The sequence below is a fragment of the Notamacropus eugenii genome, chromosome 5 (genome assembly GCF_028372415.1).
Source record: "Notamacropus eugenii isolate mMacEug1 chromosome 5, mMacEug1.pri_v2, whole genome shotgun sequence".
NCBI lineage: Eukaryota > Metazoa > Chordata > Mammalia > Diprotodontia > Macropodidae > Notamacropus > Notamacropus eugenii.
This window is the reverse complement of record NC_092876.1, coordinates 69,333,376-69,356,965: the sequence shown is the minus strand read 5'-3', so window position 1 is coordinate 69,356,965 and position 23,590 is coordinate 69,333,376. Positions and strand designations below refer to the sequence as shown.

Below are 23,590 nucleotides of genomic sequence, written 5' to 3'. Positions count from 1 at the left end.
GAGTTTGTCTTCTAATTGTTGGGATAGTCCTGGCCTGTTTTTTCACCACCTTCTCATATCAATCACTTTCACAGGAGTACACACAGATGATTTATTTTGTAAGTGGAGTTTTGAAAACCTAATTGAACTTGTTTCAAGAGGGAATGGTATTAGATCAGGAGATGTTTGTCATTTAACTTAGGTGGTGTGATTGAACGCCATACTCTGAAATCTCAGGTTCCTTTCTTTTTGTATTTGCCACTATTTTTCATCAACCAGAACTTTCAATGTATAGTTATTCCTTCTGCATAGAGACTTTCCCCATTGTGGTTTCAATATATCATGAGTTGGCATAAGAAATTAATTATGGGAATTTTTTTAGAGTTTTGCAGAAATTGCAGATGACAAAAAAAATTTAGAAACTCAGAAATTATAAAATATTTTTATGATATTGTATAATATCAACATATTTTATCCTTTAATACCAAAATAATTCATTCTTCTTTTTTGGCACAAAGGGAAGGCCAAAAAATTTTATGTGGATTTTGCAGATCGCAGGAGCATCATACTTCTAATCCCCACAATGTGGAAGAGATAACTGTAGTCATCTTGCAATTGAGATGTTTCCCTCATGTCTTCATTGTTCTGTTCATTCAAAAAAATTTAATGTCAGTTTTTAAACTGGTTTTAGATTTTGAAAAAATACTTTAGGTGAGCTAATTCTGGGGTTCTCATGTTATTTTTTTATCGTGGAGAGGTGGAGTATAAATGGTACTGTTGGTAAGGATTAATGTTTTGTTCTGCAATTACTTACGTGGAGATGATGATTGAAATCATGGGAGAAGATGGTATCCTCAAGGGTATTGTCATACAGTTTTTATGCTATCTATAAATTTAATGAAAAGAATTATAGCTGATATTTATATACAAGGAGAGATCATAGGGAAGAAAATACCTGGAAGAAAACCTTGAGGAATATCCATGTTTAAGGTTTAGGAGAAAGGTGAAGATCCAGGAATGGATAAAGGGAAATAGGTTGAGAATCCAGAGGCAACAATATTATTTAAGCCAGTTGATAAGAAAGGTGCCAAGAATGGGTAGGGGGATGGTGTAGAAATTCATTGGGTCATTGACTGAGGAGAATGGGGGCAGGGATGAAATTATTTGATTGTAGTGGTCATTAGTGACTTTAGAGAGAGTTGTTTCTGTCCAGTGGTGGAGAGGGAAGCTGAATTACAAGGGGTTGAGATCTTAGGCTGCCTGAAATAAGATGATCCCAGCGGGGTCAGTCTTTCAGTCTAATTTTTTGATGTTAAAATAGAATCTCTTTTTTCTCTTTGTTTCACCTGAAGTAAGGGAAAGAAAATTCCTTGGCTAAATTCATAGGTGAAACATATCTTTTACAATAATGATATTAAGACTGCAAAGTAGTGTTAATAGAAAGCCCTTTCCTCACAACATAGTTTAAATATGATTTTTTTTAATACTTTATAGATGAGGATCTTGAAGATCAGAGAGCTACAGTGACTTCTTCATTGCCACAGAGCTACTAAGTATTAGAGTCAAGTCAGCTATGTTAAAGTTAGTGATGTGCCCCATATGTTCTTGGACATACAGTGATGTCTATTAGACTGTATAAGTAAAAGGAGAATCTAGATGAGGGTTACAGGTATGGCTGGGTCACTGCTGGCATCATGGGAAGGAGTACCCACATCAGCAAAGTTAAAGATTTGTTGAACACTTGGACCTTGTCTGAGTGAGAGCAGTGACAAGCAGCTGCTTGTCTGTACCAGGACTGGAGCATTGCTCTCCATTCTGGGTGCCACATTTAGAGATGGTGGTGAGCTGGACAGCAGCTAACATAGTGGAGGTGTCTTGAGGTCTTGAGGTTAAAGGAACTTAGAGAAGAGAAGACTTTGGGTGAGGGGAGAAAACTGTAGCTGTCTTTAGTATTTGAAGGTCTCTTAGGTGGGAGAAGTATAGGACTTGTTCTGCTTGCCCCTAGAGGACAGTGAGCACCAATGGATAGAAGGTTGCAAAGAAGCAGATCCAGGAGTTTCCAGGAGAAGAGAATGAATGAAGGTAACAGAGAAGTCAGGAAAGATGAAAATGAGAAGAGATTATTAGATTTGGCAAGGAAGATTTCAGTGGTAACTATGCAGTTAATAGTTGCGTTGATTTGTATGGTCTATACTTACATGCAGGTGTGCGTTAAAAATTTGCTGCTGTCACTGATCTATAGAAGCCTGTTACACCCTGCTGTTTGGAAAACTTAGAACATGCAGCCTAGATGTTGTTGGGCAATAGTTTTCTTTTTGTATACAAAGCACAGGATTCCTCTACTCTTCGTGCGGTGCTTACTGGGGTGTGCCACACATCAGAGGGACTCAGATGTTTGACTTGAGATATCCCTGACCTAAACAGCACAACACATTAAGACGTCCTATAAAACTGATTTCTCATTAGTATTCTATGCTTCATAGAATTACGGAAATGTTAGGGGACCGAGTGGGTCGGGTGTTGAAGGGCAGTTATGGTCCATGGTGTGAGAGATGAAGTGACTGAGCTTACGAGGAGGGAAGGGATTTATTCAGGGTTAGAAACAATTTATATTTATGTCTCTGATGCTGAGTCCTCTGCCTTCCAGTCCAGCAGTTTCCTTACCCTGGGCTTCTTTCCTAATTGAATGTTTCCTGCAACCGTAGCTCTTCTGATAAAGTCTTTAAAAAAAAAAAAGTTTTGATACCTTTTATTTTTACACTAGTCATTTCCAAATAAACCTTCCCTTATGATGGTGAAAAACAGTGAAGCAAAACTGACCATGTGTACAGTGTTCCACATCCATATTCTCTTTCCCACTTCTCTACCAGAAGGAATGAGGTGTACTATATCTTTTTGGGGCTAAGATTGGTTGTGACAGGTATTTAAAGTTTGGTTTCTCTTACTTTACATTATTATAGAACTGATATAGTCTTGTAATTTTAAAAATGTTTCTTTTTAAAAATAGATTTTATTTAATATAGTTAATCTTTATATCACCTAGATTTCTTTCTACATTCCCCCTTCTCCTGGACATCTTTCCCTTATAACAGAATTTTTTAAAAGAAAAAAAGAAAGAGGAAAAAGAGAAAAAAGTTCAATTAAATCCCTCAGTACATTGAAAAACATTTGACATTTTCTGTGTAGATGGGGAGTGGTGGAAGGAGTCTTGGATCTCTTCTTTGGGGGCCAGACCTGCCCTTTATGATTTTACAAACTTCTGTTTTTTTGTTCTGCTCTTTCCATTTATGTTGTGGCAGTCATTGTGTATGTTGTTTTCCTGGCTCCACTTGCTTTACTTTTCATCAATTCATAGAAGTTTTTTTTTATGCTTCTCTGTATTTATGTTTGTCCTTCCTTACAGTAGAGTAATATTCCATTACATTCATGTACTACAGTTTGTTTAGCCATTCTCCAGTCAATTGTTTCTGATTCTTTGCTACCACAAAAAGTTTGGTTATAAGTGTTTTGGTATATGTAGAGCTTGCTTTTTTTTCCTTTTAAATGAAAGACCTCCATTCTTAGTAGTGTATTCCCTGAGTCAAAGGGTGTGAGCATTTTAGTTATTTCATTTACATTTACATGACTTTATTTGCTTTCTGGAATGGATTTACCACTTCACCAGAAATGCTTTTGTGTACTTAGCTTTCTACAAGGGCTCCATCATTGACTATGCTGTCTTTTGCCATCTTTCCCAGTTGCTGTCACCAGTATAATCTTAATGGTTGACTTTTTCCTGGTTGAGATCATAGGTGCTCTATAAATGTTTATTGGCTTGAATTGAAATTGAATTATCGTAAGTTTACATAGCTTAGATTCCATCCTATTCATCTTTAGACATGAGGCCCCAAGTTTCAGAATCACATCATTAGAATTGGAAGGGACCCAAGAAGTGATCTGATCCAACTTAGACCTCACCAGGACTCTTTGTATTTCACTGTCAGCAGTCATCCAGACATTAGAGTCTGCGAAGTGGAGAGGCAGAGCCAAGGTGGTGGTGGTGGTGTTATTCACTTGTTTCAGTTGTGTTTGATTCTTTGGGACTTCTCTGGGGCAAAGATATTGGGGTGGTTTTCCATTTCCTTCTCCAGTTCCTTTTACCGATGAGGAAACTGAGGCAACTGGGGTAAAGTGACTTGCCCAGGGTCACACTGTTAGTGTCTGAGGTCAGATTTGAACTCAGGAAGATGAGACTTCCAGATTCCAGGTCTATCCACTGCATCACCCAGCTGCCAGAAGATGGTGGAATATCAGGAAAAAGGACATCAAGCTTTCTTGTACCATCCCTAGCTTTTCCAGGTACATTTACAAAATGCATTAGACTGAATCCTGATTGGGAAAATCTAGGGAGGAAAAAAATCACAGTGAAACATTTTTCCAGCCTCAGTCAGCATAGGGGGACTGACTGACAAATCACTGGAGACACAGTTCAGCCAGGAATGTCTCATGCAGAACATCCACCAGTGAGAACCAGGGCATCCAGTGAGAACCAGGGCAAGATGAGGTCCCAGATCCAGTATAAAGGGCCCTTCCCTGGTGTAGGGTGCAGGAACAGGTGCCAACTGGTGGCTTTACTGTTCACTTCCCAGTTCCAGGTCACAGATCCAGGGTGGATTGAGGAGAGGACCTTCCTGCCAGGGTGGCATTCCAGGGTTGCAGGCCCTAGGCTGTATCATGAGCAAGGAGCAAGTTCAGAAGCAGTCAGCAGCTGTGTGGCTCAGATCCCAGGAGTAGAATGGGGTCTAAGTTCCAGTCCCCAGCCCTGTCTGAAGCCTTTGGAGGAATAACCAGGGCAAGAATTCCAGACCAAAGGGAATCCTACAGTTCCATCACTCTGAACCAACAGTGCTTTCCAGATGTCTGATACTGGCTGAATCCAGCAGCAGTCTACTGGAACTCCAAATGAGGTAAGCTCACAGGCGTGTTGCTCAGACCCAAACCCAGGTTAGGAGATTGCAGAGCTCAGATCTAGGGGGAAGTGATTAGACTTGTCCTGGATCAGACCACTTTGGGAGCACTGAAACCTTCCATGACCCCAGCTTGAGCTGTCCCTGAGATTCTGGAATAACACAATACTTAATACCCAAAGGAAGTAACTGAGAGACCAGCCTAGCATCCCTTCCAGAAGTGCCAGCCTTAATATCAAGTCCAAAGTTAAGAAGTAAACTGGGAGAGTGGGCAGACAAACAAAGGATTCTACAGTAAAAAGCTCTTGTTCTGATGAGGACGCTTAAAGACTTAAGCCCAGAAGAAGAGAACGGCTCCTAAACATTTACAAGCAAAATCTTGAAGAAAAACACACCTAGGGCACAAATTCAACGGACATTCATGGAAGAGATGGAACAAGAGTTAAAAAGTTTAAAATATTTTCATAAATGAAACAGTTCTTGAGGAAAAAACTGGAGAAGAAATGTGAGTTATAGAAGAAAACATTGGAAAGGGAGTCAGCAGCTTAGTACAAGAGGTAAGTTAAAAGTATGAAGAAATGAAAGAGACTGTAAGGTGATTCATACATAGCAAAAACAACTGATCTGGAAAATAGACCAAGGAGAGAAAATTTAAGAATCATTGGACTCCTTGAAGGCATGACTCTCTTCCCCCAAAAGCTTAGACATCAGATTTCAAGAAATCATAAAAGAAAACTGACCAGATCTTTTAGGACCAAAGGGCAAAGTAGCATAGGAAAAAAATCCACTTATCACTTCCTGAAAGAAATCTCGAAATGAAAACTGCCAGGAACATCATAGCAAAATCCAGAGCTTTCAGGTCAAAGAAAAAAACTTCAAGCATTCAGAAAGAAAAGATTCAAATACCGAGGAGCCACAGTCGGGATCACACATGATTTAGCAGATACTGCTGTGAAGGAGCAAAAAGAGCATGGAGTATGATATTCCAAAAGGCAAAGGAACTAAACTTATAACCAAGATTAATTTACCCAGCAAAACTGATTATAATGCTACAAGGGAAAAAATAGACCTTTCATGAAATAGAGGATTTCTACGCATTTATGAGGAAAAGACCAGAGCTGTATAGGAACTTTGAAGTGTAAACACAGGAGTTAAGAGGAACATAAAAAACTCAATGTGAGTGAACCAGCATAGAGAATTAAAACAAGGATGAACTTTGCATTCTAATATGGGGAGATGATACTTGTGTCCCCTCTGAATCCTCTTGTCATTAGAACGTATAGAGAGAGCCTAGGAGTGATTCTGTTACTTTTGATGATCTTAAAAGAAGAATAGAAGAGAGGAGAAGGTGAGGGAAAATTATTTCTCTTAATTGGGGTGCACAAATAGAAGTTTGTACAAACAAGGAGGAAAGGGTAGAGGCGTGGCTAACATTTGAGCCTCACTCATCTTAACTGGTCAGAGGAAGGAAGAATGTACACATTCAGGGGCATAGGTACATTTCATTAAACAGGGATACAGGAGGGAGAGAGGGGAACAAGGAGAGTAGATTAAGGGCAGGAATAATCCTAAGAAAAACAAATTCTTAAGGATGTACAGACATAGATCTGTTTTTGGTGTTGCAAAGAGTTGGAAATTAAGGGGGTGCCCATCAGTTAGAGAATGGCTGAAGAAATTCTTGTTTATAAATGTGATGGAATGCTATTGTACTCTAAGAAATGGTGAAGGATATGATTTTGGAGAAACCTGGGGAGACCTTGTAAGAATTTCTGTAGCAAGAAGTGAACTGGTTGAAGCAGAACAGTTTATATATACAATGACAGCAGTATTGTAAAGACAGCTTTGGAAGACTTAGAAAGTCTGATCAGTAAAATGACTAACCATGAATCTAGAGGACTAATGATGAACCATGCTTCCTCCTGATGGAGAGGTGAGTCATATAGTTCAGAGGGAGGATATTCTAGAAAATGTGGCTAATGTGGAAATTTGTTTGACTGTACTTGTTTGTAATAGGAGTTGTGTTTTTCTTTCTCAGTAGGGGGCTGAGTGAAGAAGGCAGATTTTTGCAGATCGAAAAAAATTTTAATTTAACACAACAAAACAAATAGTTCTTCAATCTGGTCTTGGAGACCCTCGGGGGAAACCCATTGCTTATTCCCTTAGATCATCTTTCTGATTGTCAAAGTGTCTTCTCTGTGGCCTTAAATTTTCATATCATTAAAGAGTAATTTTTTTCTTGGGAGTTCCTTTTTTGTGATTAGATGGATTCTAATTTGCCAGTGTTAAATTTAATTCATTTATATTGCACTTTGTGGTTTACAAAGTACTTTCTCTGCAACAGCTGTGGTAGGTAGATACTAAAAGTAGTATTCCTCTTTCACATATCAGAAAGCTGAAGGTCAGAAATGTCCAGAGGCATTGCTTGTAGTCACACAACTAATGGCAGAGCTAAAACATGAATCCAGGTCTTCAAGACTCAGAACCCTTTCCATTATACCCCATTGCCTCTGGAGACCGTTGCTGTAATCATTAATTCCTTATGAAAATTTTTAAAAAGTGTTTTATTGATGTTATTACAACACAGTCATTTCTCAAAATCTAACACATATCTCCAAACTGAATTCTCCCTTGGAACAAGGAAAACAGTTCAGTAAAAACAGTAGAGAGAGTGACCACATCAGATAATGGACACAAGATTCTGCCTTATCAATATCATACCTTTCTGTTGATAGGTTGGAGTTCTGTGTCAATATTGGGGACCACTGTTGAGTTTTTAGCTCTTTGAAGCTTGTCTTTATGTTAGTCATTTTTCCATTGGCACCATGGTCATTGAGTTTTCCAGCTAGTTAGTTGATTACGATTGTGCTGATATCCCCAGATTGCTAATTGTGTTGCACATCCTTTTGTAGACGTAGGCCCAGACCTTCATTCTTCACTCAGCTCATGGCTCAGGAGATTCTGTTCTGTGATCTGGCATATCCATACTTTTTGAACTCATGTATTTGTCTCTCCCTTCCTCTGTCAGGGCTCCTTACCTTTTTCAAACAGGTTGTGCTTTGAAGTGCTTTGTTAGGACATGGACCCATCATAGCCATCTAGTTGCTCTTGACTGTGGTGATGATGCATTCCTCCCTCCCTCCATCCTATGCTCCCTGGCTTGCAGTGGCCACTCCTTGTGGAGGGAGACTTGTTAGGAGCAGCAGCATAGGCACATGCCAGTGCTTTGTCAGTGGTAACGTCTCTGTTGGAACCTGAGGAAGTTTTGCAGAATCTTCATTTTTATCCCTTTCCTTTCCTCATTTCATAACCATTATTTCCTTTCCTTCTCAGACTCATTCCTCATGTGATTTCCTTTGCTCCCATGAAAAAATGGTCCTCTCTCATAGACCTAAAGTATCCTGGTACAATGGAGAGAGCATATCATCTGGAAGCAAACCTCAGGTCTGTGTCTTATGACCTGTTTGGCCTTGGGTCTGTCCTTTATCTTGTCTTGTCTTCAGTTTTCTCATCTGTAAAGATTGGGGCTTGGACTGATGATCTCTGAGGTGCCATCTGACTGCACCTGTGGTCTTGGGACCCTTCACATGGAGTCTCTTCTCCTCCACCCAAGTGCCATCCTTCCTTCTGATCCTTTGTCATCCAGTGCTGTTTCCTGGTGTGGAGGATGAGGTAACCACCAGGGCTCTGCTGAAGACACTGGGCTGCACAACAGAAATCTTCCTTATTTCAGTATTGACCCCTTAGAAAACACCATCATTTTGGTGATGTTGGTCATCATCCTCCTTGGTGGACATTTTCTGATCCTCATAAAAATTATTGGTCTGAGGGAAACTAAGGAAACTAAAATTCATGAGGTCAAGATTTGCATCGTGTGGACCTTTGGTTTGGGATAGCCAGACCAATGTGCTGATTAGACACTTGAACACAACTGCTACTGTCTTCACTGCTGAAGTGAAGCCTTGAGGTCTAGTCCCAGCTCTTGGCCTGGTTGGTGTTGGCAGGCTGGGGTGGGCGTTGGGGTCTTAAGTGATGCCTAAGAACACATCTCTCCATTTTCATGGGTGCTTAAACATCTGTGGGGCAGAAGAATTTTTCTTCATTGATGGAAGAAGGGAAAAAAAGTAACATTGAGGGGGTTGGAAGCCAGGCTTCCAACAGGGTGAGTACCTTCCCCTGGTAAAATAAGCCACTGAAGGACCATAGAAATGACCTAGGCATAAGGGCAGCTGCGACCTGGTTGTATGCTCCCACTGATCAGTTTGCTCAGAGAAACCACATGGTAATGGACTTCTTATTTTCAGAAATCCTTTTTTGTTGCTTTAACCTGATCATTGTTGGTGCTTATAGGTCCTCCAGATAGATCCTGAAGTGACAGATGAAGAAATCAAGAAGCGGTTCAGGCAGGTAAGCTGCCATTTACATGCTGTCAACGGCACATGAGGTCTGGATGAGATTCCAGTTGTGGGCTTAAGGACGCATGAGCCCTTGTAAAGCCAAGATGTGGGCATCTGAAAGCCTCATCAGTATTTCACCGTAAGCACAGTGATGTTCATAACCCTCCATAAGCTTTGCTTTACCCCTTCAGCTGGAAGGTTTACATTGAAGTTATCAGAGCCACAGAGAACTCAAGGTTTCCTTGTGGTTGAACTTCAAAGTGGAAATGTGTCTGTTGGGAAAAAAAGGCTATTTACTGTACCATGTGTTTTAGATTCACATCTTCCAGAAACAATTTTATTTAATTTAAGATTAATCTGAAATCTAAGCATTTCTAGCTTTGAGAGAGAGATGCTCAAATTGGCCTGGTTCCTTGTGCCTCAGATGTGACTGCCCTAAGACAATTTTAGGTAACAGAGGAATCCTGAAGAAGAAGAATCCTAATATGTAAAAAATGCAGGTTGGGTTAATGTTCCAGAATAATTAGGCAATCAAGTCACCATTCCATTCCTTCCTGGACTTTTCTCCACAAGAGATTAATGGGAGATCAGTATTGGGGAACTTTACTGATTAGGAGGCAGGGCACTTCCCTTTGTTAGGTCCTAGTGCCAAACACTTGTGGACTGGGAAGGTGAATATCTTTTCTGGGGGCATCACCTTTCATCCAGTTTTCTGAGGAAATCTATTTCCTAAAGGGAGAAGTCAGGGAAGAGTTTTTTTAGTCCAGAGAAAAATTATTTCTTAATAATTCCGATATTACTAAGAGGGTTTTTAAAAATATGCTTCCATATATGAAATGTGATGCTTTTCCCCCTCCAAGTTCTCTGCCTTTTTTAAGCTTCCCTCTTACTTGTATCCTTTACCAGTGTCAGTGAAAGGAGTAGGTTGCTTTCTTTCAGGTGCTTTGGGGAAGGCCTCCAGGAAAGGATATGGACATTGTACATATCTACATATGTGTTAGTGTCTTATAGGAAATATGTATGGGTGTGTATATGTTATAGATGTAGGAAGTGTGTGTGTAGTGTGTGTGTATGTATGTATGTGTGTGTACATGTGTGTAATGTCTATTAGCTTTTGGAAAGCTATCTAGTCCTCCTTTCATGTAAACATATCCTTTTGCTCACTCGTTCTCATGCACAGTTGCCCTCACAGTTATGGCTTTTTAGATCATTTTATAGAAATCCTGCACCTACCGATGGATTATGTTTGCCTCATCATTGTCTTCTTTAGACTGAATAATCTCATTCCATCTGATCTCTTTTTCTTGTAAATCCATTTTTCAATATATTTAACACATCTTTTCCTCTGGACACTTTCCAACCTCTTCCAAAATGCATCCAGTACTTTCAGTAAGGCCTGAGCAACACACCACATGTCCCATCTCTTAGATGTCGTATTCCAGACTTCATTCTGCTTTTGTAATATGTTGCTGACTCACTCATTTGATGATTAAGCTAAACTTTTTCCTTGTAGCCTACTCAATGATTTTTGTGTGTCTGTGTGTTTTCCTTCCTAAGTGGTCCATTCTGTCCTTGTTTTCAAACCCAGCACTTTATTAAACTTGGAATTCTTTCTTCCCCCATAATGAACATTTTTATTTGGCACAAAAGCAGTATAACCTGAAATGTAGACCCCCAAGGAGGTCAGCACATAGGAAGGAGTCAGATGATTGAAATCCTAGGTCAGAAAGACTAAAAGATCAGAAAGATAGAGGAGAGGTGCATTGTCAAAACCAGTACCGGTTTTGATTAAGTACTAGTGAAGATTAATGGCCATGTCATTAGGACTAGCTTGTTGGCTGCCCTATGGCAAGCTTAGGTCTAGGAAAAGGAAAACCTTGAAATGAGGGAAACATCAATCATGTCACAAGAGATCTATAGTAGCTGTGGGTTGTAAACATAATTCCTACTGTCTTGTCCTTCAGTGAGGAAGGTGTCAGATTAGTGTTATTTTTTCCTGATTTTTATTATATCTGATGCTTGTGGTTGAACTCATAGCCTAGTCACTAAACAAGCATAATAGTTACTAGATATGATTCTCTTCAGGCGTTTTTTACCTTTGGCAAATAGAGCTATGCAATTGTAGCTAAGAGAGTTCCTGTATTTATAAAGTTGAAATTGTGACCAATTAATAGTAATAGTAGTATTCATGGAAAACTACTTTGGAATAGTAAATGCAAGGAGCAGATGAAATTACTATAGAGATCTATTTTTCTTATTTCTAGAATATTTCAGCTGGGCCTTTGCCAACTTCACTGTTTTAGAATAAACAAATTATATCTGTGAACAAAATGAACAACGTACTCTATAGAACTTGTGATAAGAGGTTTGTTTGCACTCTACCATCACCGTAAAGTAAGACACATTTGAAAATGTTGGGTTCTGGTTTTCCTGCAAGCCTGGACAGTATTGCCTTTGATTCCAGATAGGGTCTTTTTATTTGTCCTGTGCACTTTTAGAAGACTCTTTCCCACAAAGGGTAATAATAGTGGAAAGGACTTACATAAGTGAGAATGACCAGGGAAACTCAGTTATTTAATAATGGCCTCAGTTGTCTCTGCACAAATAGATAAACTATGGGTAATAAGGGCAACTAGAGGTCCAAAGTTCAGACTTTCATTGTAATTTCATTGACATGGGTATTGTCTCCAGTGATGTAAATTGTAGTCAGTCTGTGCCTGTTCAGCTTGGACAATTCTGTCCACACCTGTTCTTGGTTAGGCCTGCCTGTTTTGGGGTACATCTTCAAACCGGCACATGCAGAGGACCTTAGGGAATTGACCTTGGACTCCGGGCTACATTTGCTCATTGACAGTGACTGGCCCCTTTGGCAAGTATCCATATCCATATTTTATGCCTCACCCATAGCTGTCAGCTAAGGTTCTCTTAGTGTCTCTTTCAGGGAATCTTGAGAACCTTGAAAGTGGTGTTTGACCTCATTAAATCAGAAAGCACCCAAGTAGCATCTTTTCTTGTTATCTTTTAGTCAGCCCTTTTTATGCTTCTCTTGAGTCATATATTTGAAAGTCAAATTTTCTGCTCAGCTTTGGTCTTTTTATCAAGAATGCTTGAAAGTACTCTGTTTCATTGAATGTCTGTTTTTTTTTTTTCCTGAAGGATTATATACTCAGTTTTGCTAGGTAGGTGATTCTTGGTTTGTAATCCCAGCTCCTTTGCCTTCTGAAATATCGTATTACAAGCCTTCTGATCCTTTAATGTAGAAGCTGTTAAATATTGTGTTATCCTGATCGTGGCTCTATAATACTTGAATTGTTTCTGGCTGCTTGTAATATTTTCTCCTTGACCTGGCTCTGGAATTTGTCTGTAATATTTCTGAGAGTTTTCATTTTGGGATCTCTTTTAAGAGGTGAGTGGGTTCTTTCAATTTCTATTTTACCCTCTGGTTCTAGAATATTAGGGCAGTTTTCCTTGATGATTTTCTTGAAAAATGATGTCTATGTGCTTTTTTTGATCCTGACTTTCAGGTAGTCCTATAATTTTAAAATTCTTTTTACTGAATCTATTTTCCAGGTCACTTGTTTTTCCAGTGAGATATTTTACATTGTCTTAGACTTTTTAATTAGCTTCTGTTTGCTTAATTCTGACTTTTAAGGAATTTTTTTTCTTCAGTGAGCTTTTGTACCTCCTTTTCCTTTTGGTCAATTCTATTTTTTAAGGAGTTTTTTTCTTCAGTGAATTTTTGCAACTCTTTTTTTCTATTTGGCCAGTTCTGCTTTTTAAGACATTCTTCTCATTGTTTTCTTGGAACTCGTTTACCATCTGGCCTAGTCTGGTTTTTAAGGTATTAATTTCTTCAGTATTTTTTGTGTCTCCTTTACCAAACTGTTGACTCATTTTTATTGATTTTCTTGTATCACTCTCATTTTTCTTCCCAGTTTTTCCTCTAACTTTCTTACTTGATTTTCAAAATCCTTTTTGAGCTCTTCTATGGCCTGAGACCAATTCATGTATTTTTGAAAGCTTTGGATGTAGGAGCTTTGACTCTCTTGTCTTCTCGTGTGTGTGTGTGCGTGTGTGTGTGTGTTTTGATCTTCCTTATCACCATAGTAACTTTCTCTGGTCAAAATTTTTTCCTGTTGTTTGCTCATTTTCCCAGCTTATTCTTTGACTCTAAACTCTTTTTTAAAGTAGGTCTTTGCTTCCGAAGTTGAGGGTGCACTGTCCTAAGCTTCAGGGGTTTTGTACAGCTATTTTCAGAGATACTTCTGTGAGCTGCAAGTTTTCAGTTCTTCCAAGGTGGGATGACCAAAGGAGTGTTGTGGTCTGTGAGCTACCACAAGCACTCGTTTCTGCCCTCACATTGTGAGGAGGGTCCTTGCTGCATTGAGGCTGCAAGCTCTGGTGTGCTAGTACTCCTTCTAGCCCTAGGACTGCCACCCAGGGCTGTGACTTGGATCAGAGTATGGGCAAAGCAACAGACTCGTGCTTTGGAGCTAGCAGAGAGACCCCTGTAATCTCCTGACCAGTTGTTTGACCCTGTTACTGTCTGTGGGCCAAGAGCTCCGGAAACAGCTACTGCTGCTGCTGCTTCAGTGGCTTCCAAGGCCTGCTCCTGGTTTGCTGGGGCTGAACTGTGCTCTACCCTCACCAAGGTGCAGACAGACCTTTCCTGCTGACCTTCTAAATTGTCTTTGGCTGGAAAATTATTTCTCTCTGTCCTCTTGTAGGTCTGCTGCTCCAGGAATTGTTTTACGGTATTACTTAAGGTGTTTGGAGGAGAGCTCAGGCAAGTTGCTGCCTTTTTTCCACCATCTTGGCCCTGCCCCAACTTGGGCTTCTTTTTGCCTGACCATTTTGTTGTTCTTAATTGCTTTTTTATTTTAAGATGTTGGAAGTTTCTCTCAACGTAAAAAGACTCAAGTCTTTATTCCAAACAACAGGAATGATAGCTAATCTCTATATAGCATTCTCTCCTTAGCTCTGGTACCCTATTACTAACTGCCTAGTGGACATTTTAGGCCAGATGTGCCATAGGCTTCTCATACTTAACATGTACAAAATAGAACTCAGTATCCCCTCGGTCCTGTGTCCTTCACTGAACTCCCCTATTACTGATTCCTGTTGATGACACCACAGTCTTCCTAGTCACCTAGATTCTCAAATCCTGGTGTCATTCTTGATTCCCCACTTGGCCACCTCATCATGTGACAAGTCTTGCCATTTCTAACTCCATCTGTATTTGGCATCCAGCTTTCTCTCTCTGTTTACAGACCACCACCTTGTTCGGGCATATGTTACCTCCCACCAGGACATTTGCTGCAGCTCGCTAATTGGTCTCCTTGTCTTGTTTCTTCCCTCTCTGATCTGTCCTTATATTTGTTGGTGATTTTCCCTCAGGTCTGTCCCTGTCACTCCCCTCATCAGTAAACTCCAGTTCCTCCCTGTATTCTGAGAAGTGGAGTGATGTGAGCAGACCTAGGTCACTTTACTTAGCAGTCTCCAAGAGCTTTTGGTTCTCTTTGTAGCCTTCCAGATAGCTAGTCTGTGCTATTCCCCCTATTTTATAGACAAAGAAACTGAGGCTCTGAGTGGACCACCTATGTGGTGAGAGGAAAGACCAAGCCAAGAATACTTCTGCTTTGGAGTGGTTTCCTGTCCTGGGACTTTGGGCCTCAGACCTCCCTGGTGCTGGGGGCGTGCTGCCGGGGAGGCTTAGCGGGTGTTTGGCTGAATTTAGTGACCTCTTCCCCTTGTCGTTGTAGTTATCCATATTGGTGCATCCTGACAAGAACCAAGATGACGCAGAGAGAGCACAGAAGGCTTTTGAAGGTATTTGTGGCCCCCACCCACCCTGCGACTGAGGGGGATCTCAGTCATGCCTCTCTGAAGGAAACAGCCAAGTCTGCCTGTCAGTCACATGGGCAGCACTTGCTGCCCTTGGGCCCAGTTGTAGAACTTGTGATAGCTGGTTCCTTTGTTCACCTGGATCATTTCATACCAGGCTTCTCAGGGGTCTTTTTGTCTTCTTTTACTTCTAGTTTTCTCCATTCATCGTCTCTCAGGATTCCATCGTCTTCAGAGGTGGAAGGTGGCTGTGTCAGGGAGGCCCTATTTTTAGCGTTTTCTGGTTACATAACCCTTTCTTCACAATCTGTCAGGTAGCTGGGGAGTACAAGTATTATGGACCCATTTCAAGATCAGCATACTTAGACTCAAAGGTCACATACTTAGGAAGTATCAGAACCTAACCACATTTCTGACCCTCTTAATCTTTCTTTTACTATAAGATCCAGATCTTTATCTTTGCTTAGCATTTCCCAGGCCCATAAGCCCTATGCCGTAAGAATAATTAAACCTCACATTTACGTAACATTTGATATCCATTGAGGCAACATTACTCAGTGGGTTTCCAGATCTATCTTTGTGTCATTGTCCCCTCTGTGTTGCTGAGGGGAACCCTGAACCTTGAGGAAGTCATGTTCCTTGGGCTAGGCCATGATGGGACTGAGCCTGGATCTAGGGCGGTCCTCTAGCCAGGCCTGTGACTGCTGCCCCACTGCCCATTCCCTCTTCTGGGGGTATGAACATTAACAGTGGCTCTTCCAGATTTGTAGCTTTCTGCCTTACATTTGTGTATCATTGTCTGAGGAATTCAGGGAACGCAGTGTGATGTTGGCATGTTCTTCAGTCACTTTAACAACACTTAGATAAATCATGAAAGTAGACTTGCTTCTGACCACAGAAGTCCAGACTTTGTGACAGCTGAGACTTCAGACCTTTTAATTTTATACTCTTTTTGCACTAGCTGTTGACAAAGCCTACAAGCTGCTCCTGGATCAGGAACAGAAGAAGAGAGCCCTGGATGTCATTCAAGCAGGGAAAGAGTACGTGGAGCACACTGTGAGTGTCATGGGGTTCTGGTGATTTGTCAGGGGCCTTGTGCACAGAAGGGGGCAGCTGAGGTGGGGAGCAAACATCAGCAGATGCCAAGACCACTCTATTTATCTCTTCCTTCCTATGGTCATGGTTATGAATACCTTCTGTACATCCTGGGCTGTCTGATGCCATGCTGAAGCAGAGGGAGAGGGATGGTTGTAACTGTAATAACTCACCCATGTTTTCTGATGCCAGTAGTCTTCCACCACACATTCCCCCCATACATCAACCCATTCTGTAAGACTACATGGGAAGTATCCCCCACCATGGGTCAAATGGAATGGCCCCTTTCCTTCACTGGTGATCTATCTGGTCCCAGGGATTGGAGCAGGGACTTGAGGACAGCTATTTCCTAAAAGGAGTTTACAGAGCAGTCTTAAATTGTCTACACTGAGACATTCCTGGATAATTTTGAGGGTATTTTTCCCCTTGATGCTATGACATCTTTGAATAGTGGGAAATGATATGATTTCTTCGTGTAATTTTTAATCTGCTTGGGAATGTTTTCTGTGTCAGAAATGACCAGGGACCTTTTCTTTCAGGTGTCATCATTTGAAAGAGTTTAGGTAGATATTATCTCCTTCTGGAAGAACCTTGGTTGAGTATCTGAAATAAAAATCTGTAACCAACCATAATGAATTTTTTTTTTCATGTGTGAGTAAGCAGATATGTCTGGACAGTGGTACCTTGGAGAAGTAACTTCCATGAAATTTAATATTCTTGAAAAGTAATTTTCCTACTGTGTGCCTTGTAGGGAATCAGACAATGAGAAAAGCTTTCCCTTGCCAGCCCTTGTGACTGGTGTCCTATAAACTGATAGAAATACCTTTGGGCAATCATTCATGGCAAGTGGGCTCCAGTCTGTTGGGATACTTGAATGGGTGAGCAGCATGACTTCCATCTTGTGACCACCAGAGGGCACCATTGCTGATTCTTGTTGGCTGGCTGGTTTTTGCTAAATAATAGCATTCTTGAGGGGTGAGTGCATTGACTTGACTTGGAGCTGAAGGTTTGCTTTGGTTTCAGGCTCTCACTGTTAGGGGAAGAAGTAGCGGGAGTCACATTTTGCTTGATGTTGGTCTGAGAAGGCTTTGGAGCCCAGCGTTATTTTCATACAAACTTGCTTCCGGTTGTCGCCATCACTGCTGCCCTGAGGGATTTGCCCCTAATGCTTTTCTTCATCCCAATCCCTGCTGCCCTCTGACAAAGAGGAGGTGGTAGAGCCAGCAGTGACATGTCTCTGGTGGGCCCTGCGACAGTGGGCTCTGCTGTGTTGAGGGCTGGCCCGTTACTGTTCCTACGAGGGCTGAACTGGAACTTTCCTGCCTTCTGTCCTGTGACTTGTGTCACCTGCTTTTGGCATCTTTTAACAAGTCACCTATTTTTAGGTAAAAGAACGAAAGAAGCAGCTGAAGAAAGAGGGGAAGCCTACAAACGTGGAAGAAGATGACCCTGAATTGGTGAGTTTCAGAAAAAAAGGAGCATGTCTCCAAAGTTACATAGAATTGGCAAGTCCTGCACATGCTGTGATTGGCCATGGTGGAGGCAAGATCCTGTTCTAGCCCTCTTACCATCCCACCAGTCTGGCCTGGACTGGACGGAATCAGTATTTTGGAGAAATGGGAAGGATATCTTTTCCTGTTCCCTTCTCCTCTTTCTGTTTTCTCTGTATGTTACTGTCTGAGTTTTTGGGTTCACTAAGTATACAAACTGCTCTTGAGAGACAGAAGATGGGAGAAATCCAAGGGGGAGAAAAGGCAGTGGTTTCCCTGTCATGTTCTGCCAGTATTAGTTATTTGTGCAGCTGTGTCTTCCTGTGCATATGGTGTCATGGTAAGAACCCTGGAAGTTCAGAGTCAGGGGTTCACCTTCTGGCTCTGATTGGGTGATTTTACTAGGTTTTCTGTGTTATCATATGCCTCCTCTTCCCTATTGGATTGCAAGCTTTCTTAGGGCAGGTTTTTCTTACTCCTCAAGTTTACCAGAGTGCCGTATGCCTATCACTTCTTGTGAAAGGAACTATTGTGGGCCAGGCTTTTCCCCTATTTATAATGTCATTTAGAATGCTAACCTGATGATGTGAAGATACATTAATCTTCGAAGGTGTTTAGACTTTTTGGAACCTGGGTGTTGCTTCCTTGTGGGCCCCAAGTGTGTGGGAGGAGTGGGTGAGTGTCTGTATATGAGGAAGGTTCTGTTCTTCCTGAGTGAGTCTGAGCAGGCAGGTCAGGTACCTCCCTGGTACCAACAGACTTTCTGGGGGAACTAGCATGAGAAAGATATGCTTTGTTTTAGAAGTTAAATTTTAAGTTAAAATTTCCACATTTTGTTTAATCTGGTTTTCCCTTGGACTTCATCCAGAATTTGAGTTCTCTTTTACATTCTTGTTTTCTTATAGTTCAAACAGGCAGTTTATAAACAGACAATGAAGCTTTTTGCTGAATTGGAGATTAAGAGGAAAGAGCGAGAAGCTAAAGAAATGCATGAAAGGTAAGGTTGACAGCATCAGGTTAAACCTCATCTGGGAAGCTAGACTCCTTTGTATTGGTTTTGTTTGTGTTTCCTAATAAAAAGTTCTTCCCACTGGCTTTTTTTCAAATAACCAATTGATGGTTTATTAAGGCTGGATTCTCAACTGAATCTTTCTGAGGATGTAGAAGGTTTTGTTTCCCTTAAGCAAAGGTTTCCATTACCATGTGTTATTCTATGTCTCTCTTCCTGAATAACCTTGTTTCACAGGCATTCAAAGCCTTTTGTCATCTGCCTTCCATCATCCTAGTTCTGATCACATAAACTGTATTCCTGGCCCCCATCTTTTTTGCATTTGTTCCTCACACTTAGACTCATTGCCCTCATCTCTGCCCATGGAAGTCTTTCTATCTTCCAAAGACCCAACTCAAGGTCTGGTATTTTTTGTAGATGCCTCCAGATCTTCTAGTGGAAAGAGATCTCTTCTTCAGGTTCTTGTTGCTCTTTCCTGAGTTATTTGTCCCATTCTGCTCAGGGTAGTTATTTGTGCTGCTGTTCCACCCATGTTTTGTGGTGTGTGTGTAAAGAACCCTGGGGGGGCATTGGAGCCCTGGGCTCACATTTAACCCTAGCTGTGTGACCATTTAGTACCTGCTTCTCCGAGGTTGTTGTAAAGCACTTACCACAGTGCCTAGCACATAGTAGGTGCATAGTAGGTGCTTAATAAATTCTTTTTGATTGATAGATGGTTAATAATTACTTGTTGAATTGAATTTCATCCCTCGTGGTCCATCTTAATTGTCCTTGCCTCCTGAAAGCTTTCCTTGATTTTTTTCTTCCTTCCTCTGAGCTCCCTTAACACTGTTTATTCTTCTGTCATAACCATTATCATAGTTGGCTTTGGAGTGTGAGTGATTGATGCCAGTGAAGCCTGGCTTCAAGAAAACACAAACAGTAGTGTTCCTATTTTACAAATGATACATCTTAGCCTCACAGGGTCAGAATGACTGCCCAAAGTCAGCCAGGGCATCTACACCATGGGAGAACAGTGTAAACAGGCTTTCCAAAGACTCTGCTGCTCCTTCTTTCTGTGGCTGGGAATGGAAGCTATGAAATCAGCACCTGGCTCTGTTGGTCAGTGTGTTCTACAGCTGAAAGAAGTTATTTTATAAACCCAGTTGCTTTCTTCCAGAGTTCCATTTTTCTTTAAAATCATCAGAGCTCAATGGTTTTCCATGTTTACAGATGGGTGGTGACATGTTGTTTGGTCTGGACCATGACGTCTAGGCCAAGAATTGGCCAGGAAGATGTTCTGCCTTTAGAGGCAGTGTCAGCTAGTTGCCAACAGTAGACGGTGAGGTTCTGACTTCTTCTGTGGTCTGAAATGAATCTGTTCCCTGCTTTTTTCTTCTGCTTAGAAGGGAGTGATTGGCTCTCTTTGCCCCATCATGATGTGGAGAAGAGGAGTGGTATATTGTAGATGGCTTTGGGAACCCTCTTGCATTAGGATGTTGGTAACTTGATTCATGGACCCCTCTTGTGGAAGAAGCTCTGTGGCCCCTTCCTGCTCAGTGTGGCCATTCATGTTTGTGTGCCTGGGAGTCTCCCATCAGTTATGTTCTGAGGCCTGTGTTTAGCTCTGTCTTCACTGCTGTTCATGTTCCCAGCATCATGCTTTGGCTTTCCTTCTAGGAAGCGACAAAGAGAAGAAGAGATCGAAGCACAAGAAAAAGCGAAGAGAGAGAGAGAGTGGCAGAAAAACTTTGAGGTAAAGTCCCAGTGAATCATGGGGGGCAGAAGAAAGGGATGTGTCCAGGGGGCAGAGCAAGGCATGGAGGAACCGGGCCTGCCCTGCACATTGCCTGCCTCCCAGCCCAGCTTTTCTACCATAATCTTTTTTTTACGGGCTTAACTTCTGGGGTAAGTGACTCATCTGGGGTCACAGGGCTAACTGGTGGTCAGGGGAAGAGTAGTAGCCAGTCTTCCAGTTGTTAATAGTATATTTCTGGTATTCTTCAGAATTCTTCAGAAGACAACTCAGATGTTTCCTTTTGGAGACTTTTCCTGGATCTTGACACACACCTCATCCCCACCCCTTGTTAAAAAGTGAACTTTGCTTCCTCTTTGCCTCCATAAGACTTCTGTACTTAAGTTTTGGTCATAAACCTATCTGTCCTGTGCTTTAGTTATTCGTGAAAGAGACAGTTAGACAAAGGAGTGTCCCTTGGACTGACTCCGGAGGGGAATTCCTCTTCCTGTTCCTCAGAGACTCAGATTGTCCTCTGCATGAACTCTGCGTTCAGCAGCAGACTCCCCAGAGAGGAAGGAGGGATGGGCTACTGGGTGGCATGGGGCCTTGTTCCCACTTTCTCGGGTCCCTCTTTCATTTCCCCCTCCACTGTGGGGAGCCCAAAGACATTGTCTCAGCCTTCCCGACCTTGACCACCTGATTAGAAGCTGGTCTAAAGGAATCTGACCCTTATGAAACAATAAGGTTTTTTCCCATAAAAACAAGAGGTTTGGCATAGGTGACCTTTAAAGTCTTTCCTATTTCTGATATTCCATGCTCTGATGTTTTGTGTGCGAAAGGTCCCCTTGCTCAGACATCTTCTGTTGCGTTAGGAGGGAAAGCGGGGTAGCAGTAGCTTACTTGCAGACAGGTGGAGAGTGTCACTGCTCCACCACCTGCCGGGGTTCTGAGACAGCCCCCTCTGGAGGCTCCTGGTCAAGTCTAAGCTCTCTGTGCCCTCAGGCTCCTTGGCCTGGGCCCCTGAACCAGAAGTGCCCTCATCCCATCTTTGTGTATTCAGACCAGATTGTGGTTCAAGGCTCATCTCAGGAGGTCACACAGGCCAGATGTACTGACTCTCCTTTGTTCACATTTGCGGTCTGTCCCATATATTTTGTAGATTGTTTCACATGGTTCTTTGCATGTGCCAGTCTTGTCTCACCAACAAGATGACGCAGTCCTCAGTGGTAAGGGCAGGGTGCTAGCGTGGTACGAGGCATGCTAGATGTACAGTGAATACTTTTTGTGTACTTCTCAGACTCTCATTTCTGGTAGCGTGGATCACCAGGGCAAGGTAACACCATGTCATAGCACATTGGACAAATGCACCTGACCAAGATGAAGGGAGTTTTCTAGAGAAGGCAGTGGACATGGCAGCAGATGGTGTCAAGAGGAGCTGGGGCCACCACTGAATTCTAAAGTAACTCACATTTACACAGCAGTTTTCTTGTTGACAAAGCAGCTTCTCCTCAGTATTTCTGTGAGCAAGGGGTGCTTTCTTCATTTCATATATGCAGAAACAGATTGGAGGTGAAGGACTGGTAGGAGCTGGGTATGTTCCTGCACACAGGTACAGCATGGCACACAGAGGCATGACTTGGGACTGTTTCCAGCAGATTCCCTTTTGACATGTTCAGGGTGTGTGCTGGGTTCTAAAGCCCTTCTGAGGATTCCAGAGGAGGATAACAGCTGCCTCAGGCTTCTTATTGAGAGCAGGCACCTGGGCAAGACAACCTTGTTACCACCTCTGCTTCAGCAGGTCTTTTCTGACACAGCTCTGTTGTCCTCCATTCTTTGGGAGACCCGGTTAAACCTCCTGGTCTGGGAAGGCTTCGTCTGGGCCTTCCTGGACTCTTGGTAATACCCCTGTGGATGGCTGGGCCTCAGGGGCCTGACTTCTTTCTTTGGCTAGAAGAAGACCCCTAGCCCCTTGGATTGGAGTCGCTGGCCCCACAGGTAAAGCTCTTCTTTTGCTGACAGCCATCTGATTCTAAAACTCTTTGTACTCAGGAAAGTCGAGATGGGCGTGTGGACAGTTGGCGAAATTTCCAGGCTAACACAAAGGGAAAAAAGGAGAAGAAAAATCGGACCTTCCTGAGGCCACCCAAAGTAAAAATGGAGCAGCGCGAATGATGTCTGGGGCTGAAGCGACAGAGCCTTTCCCTCCCTCTGCTCTCCTCCCCTCCTGCTTTGAAGGACTCATCCCCACATAGAATAGTATTGGCTTTTTAGTCCATTGGTTTTCAGTATAATTTAATATTGATCAGAGTAATTCTTTTGTACATGGAAACAAAGGGCCTGGTTTAATAGCAGCCTGGTCCAGTCCCCGCCAGCGCCACGTTGAGGGCGTGGGAAGGGGAGGGCACCGCCCACCTCTGTTGCTGTTTGTAATTTAATGTTTTGTACTTCACTGAATTGTGACCTTTATGAACTTCATGTAGAGTGTGTGGAAATCATCTCATTAAACCAGTTGCTTAAAATGGTGTTCGGTGACTTAGGAGAAGTCTGCCTTTAGGGAAGTCAACCCTTCCTTCAGATGCCCATTCCTGGGTGAGCATCCAACCAAAGCCCAGCCTGTGTATCTTGTGGTTGGATGGTCATGTCATCCCCCACCTCCTGCTGTCTGCTCAGAACCAGCCCTTGTCCCTGAGTGGCTAACATGGTGTCAGGACTCAAGCCGCCGTCACCTGTTTGATTTCCAAAGAGCTTGCCACCATCTTCCATCCAGCACAACTCTGTCCTAGCTTGTTTACCTTTAGTTAGTGGCTATTCTGTATGTATAATAAATTTTTCTACCAAAATCACTGGTGCGTTCTCCCTCAGCCATTATTTCAAAGGCCTTTCTCTTTCTGTCCCATTTGTGCCTGCCCTGAGCCAGCTTGGGGTATGGTACCTTTGTCTTCCAGGGTGGCAGATCACACCTAACTGTTGAGGAATTTTGGTCTTGGGAATGATTAGAAAATTAGAATAATGTTTGTATGCTTCAGCTCTTAGTTGAAATGAAAACTAGCATTGCCTTGACACCCACTGTGTGTTGCATCTTGTAGATGGCTGTGGATAGTTGACCTTTGACCTTT

The 23,590-nt window shown here is 42.1% G+C and overlaps 1 protein-coding gene across 3 annotated transcripts in view; it reads left to right on the top strand.

The window, feature by feature from the left end:
* Positions 1-23,317, top strand: part of DNAJC8 (DnaJ heat shock protein family (Hsp40) member C8) — a 28,202-nt gene extending 4,885 nt beyond the window's left edge. For 2 of the 3 annotated variants that reach the window (XM_072609561.1, XM_072609563.1), the window contains 8 exons: positions 8,256-8,366; positions 9,273-9,329; positions 15,082-15,148; positions 16,125-16,219; positions 17,644-17,715; positions 18,654-18,745; positions 20,417-20,492; positions 22,524-23,317. In XM_072609561.1, the coding sequence (XP_072465662.1) occupies positions 8,256-8,366; positions 9,273-9,329; positions 15,082-15,148; positions 16,125-16,219; positions 17,644-17,715; positions 18,654-18,745; positions 20,417-20,492; positions 22,524-22,646 (693 nt within the window). In that variant the 3' untranslated portion in view covers positions 22,647-23,317. The remainder of the gene's footprint in view (positions 1-8,255; positions 8,367-9,272; positions 9,330-15,081; positions 15,149-16,124; positions 16,220-17,643; positions 17,716-18,653; positions 18,746-20,416; positions 20,493-22,523) is intronic. The other variant, XM_072609562.1, reaches the window with a different exon arrangement.
* The last annotated feature ends 273 nt before the right edge of the window (positions 23,318-23,590 follow it).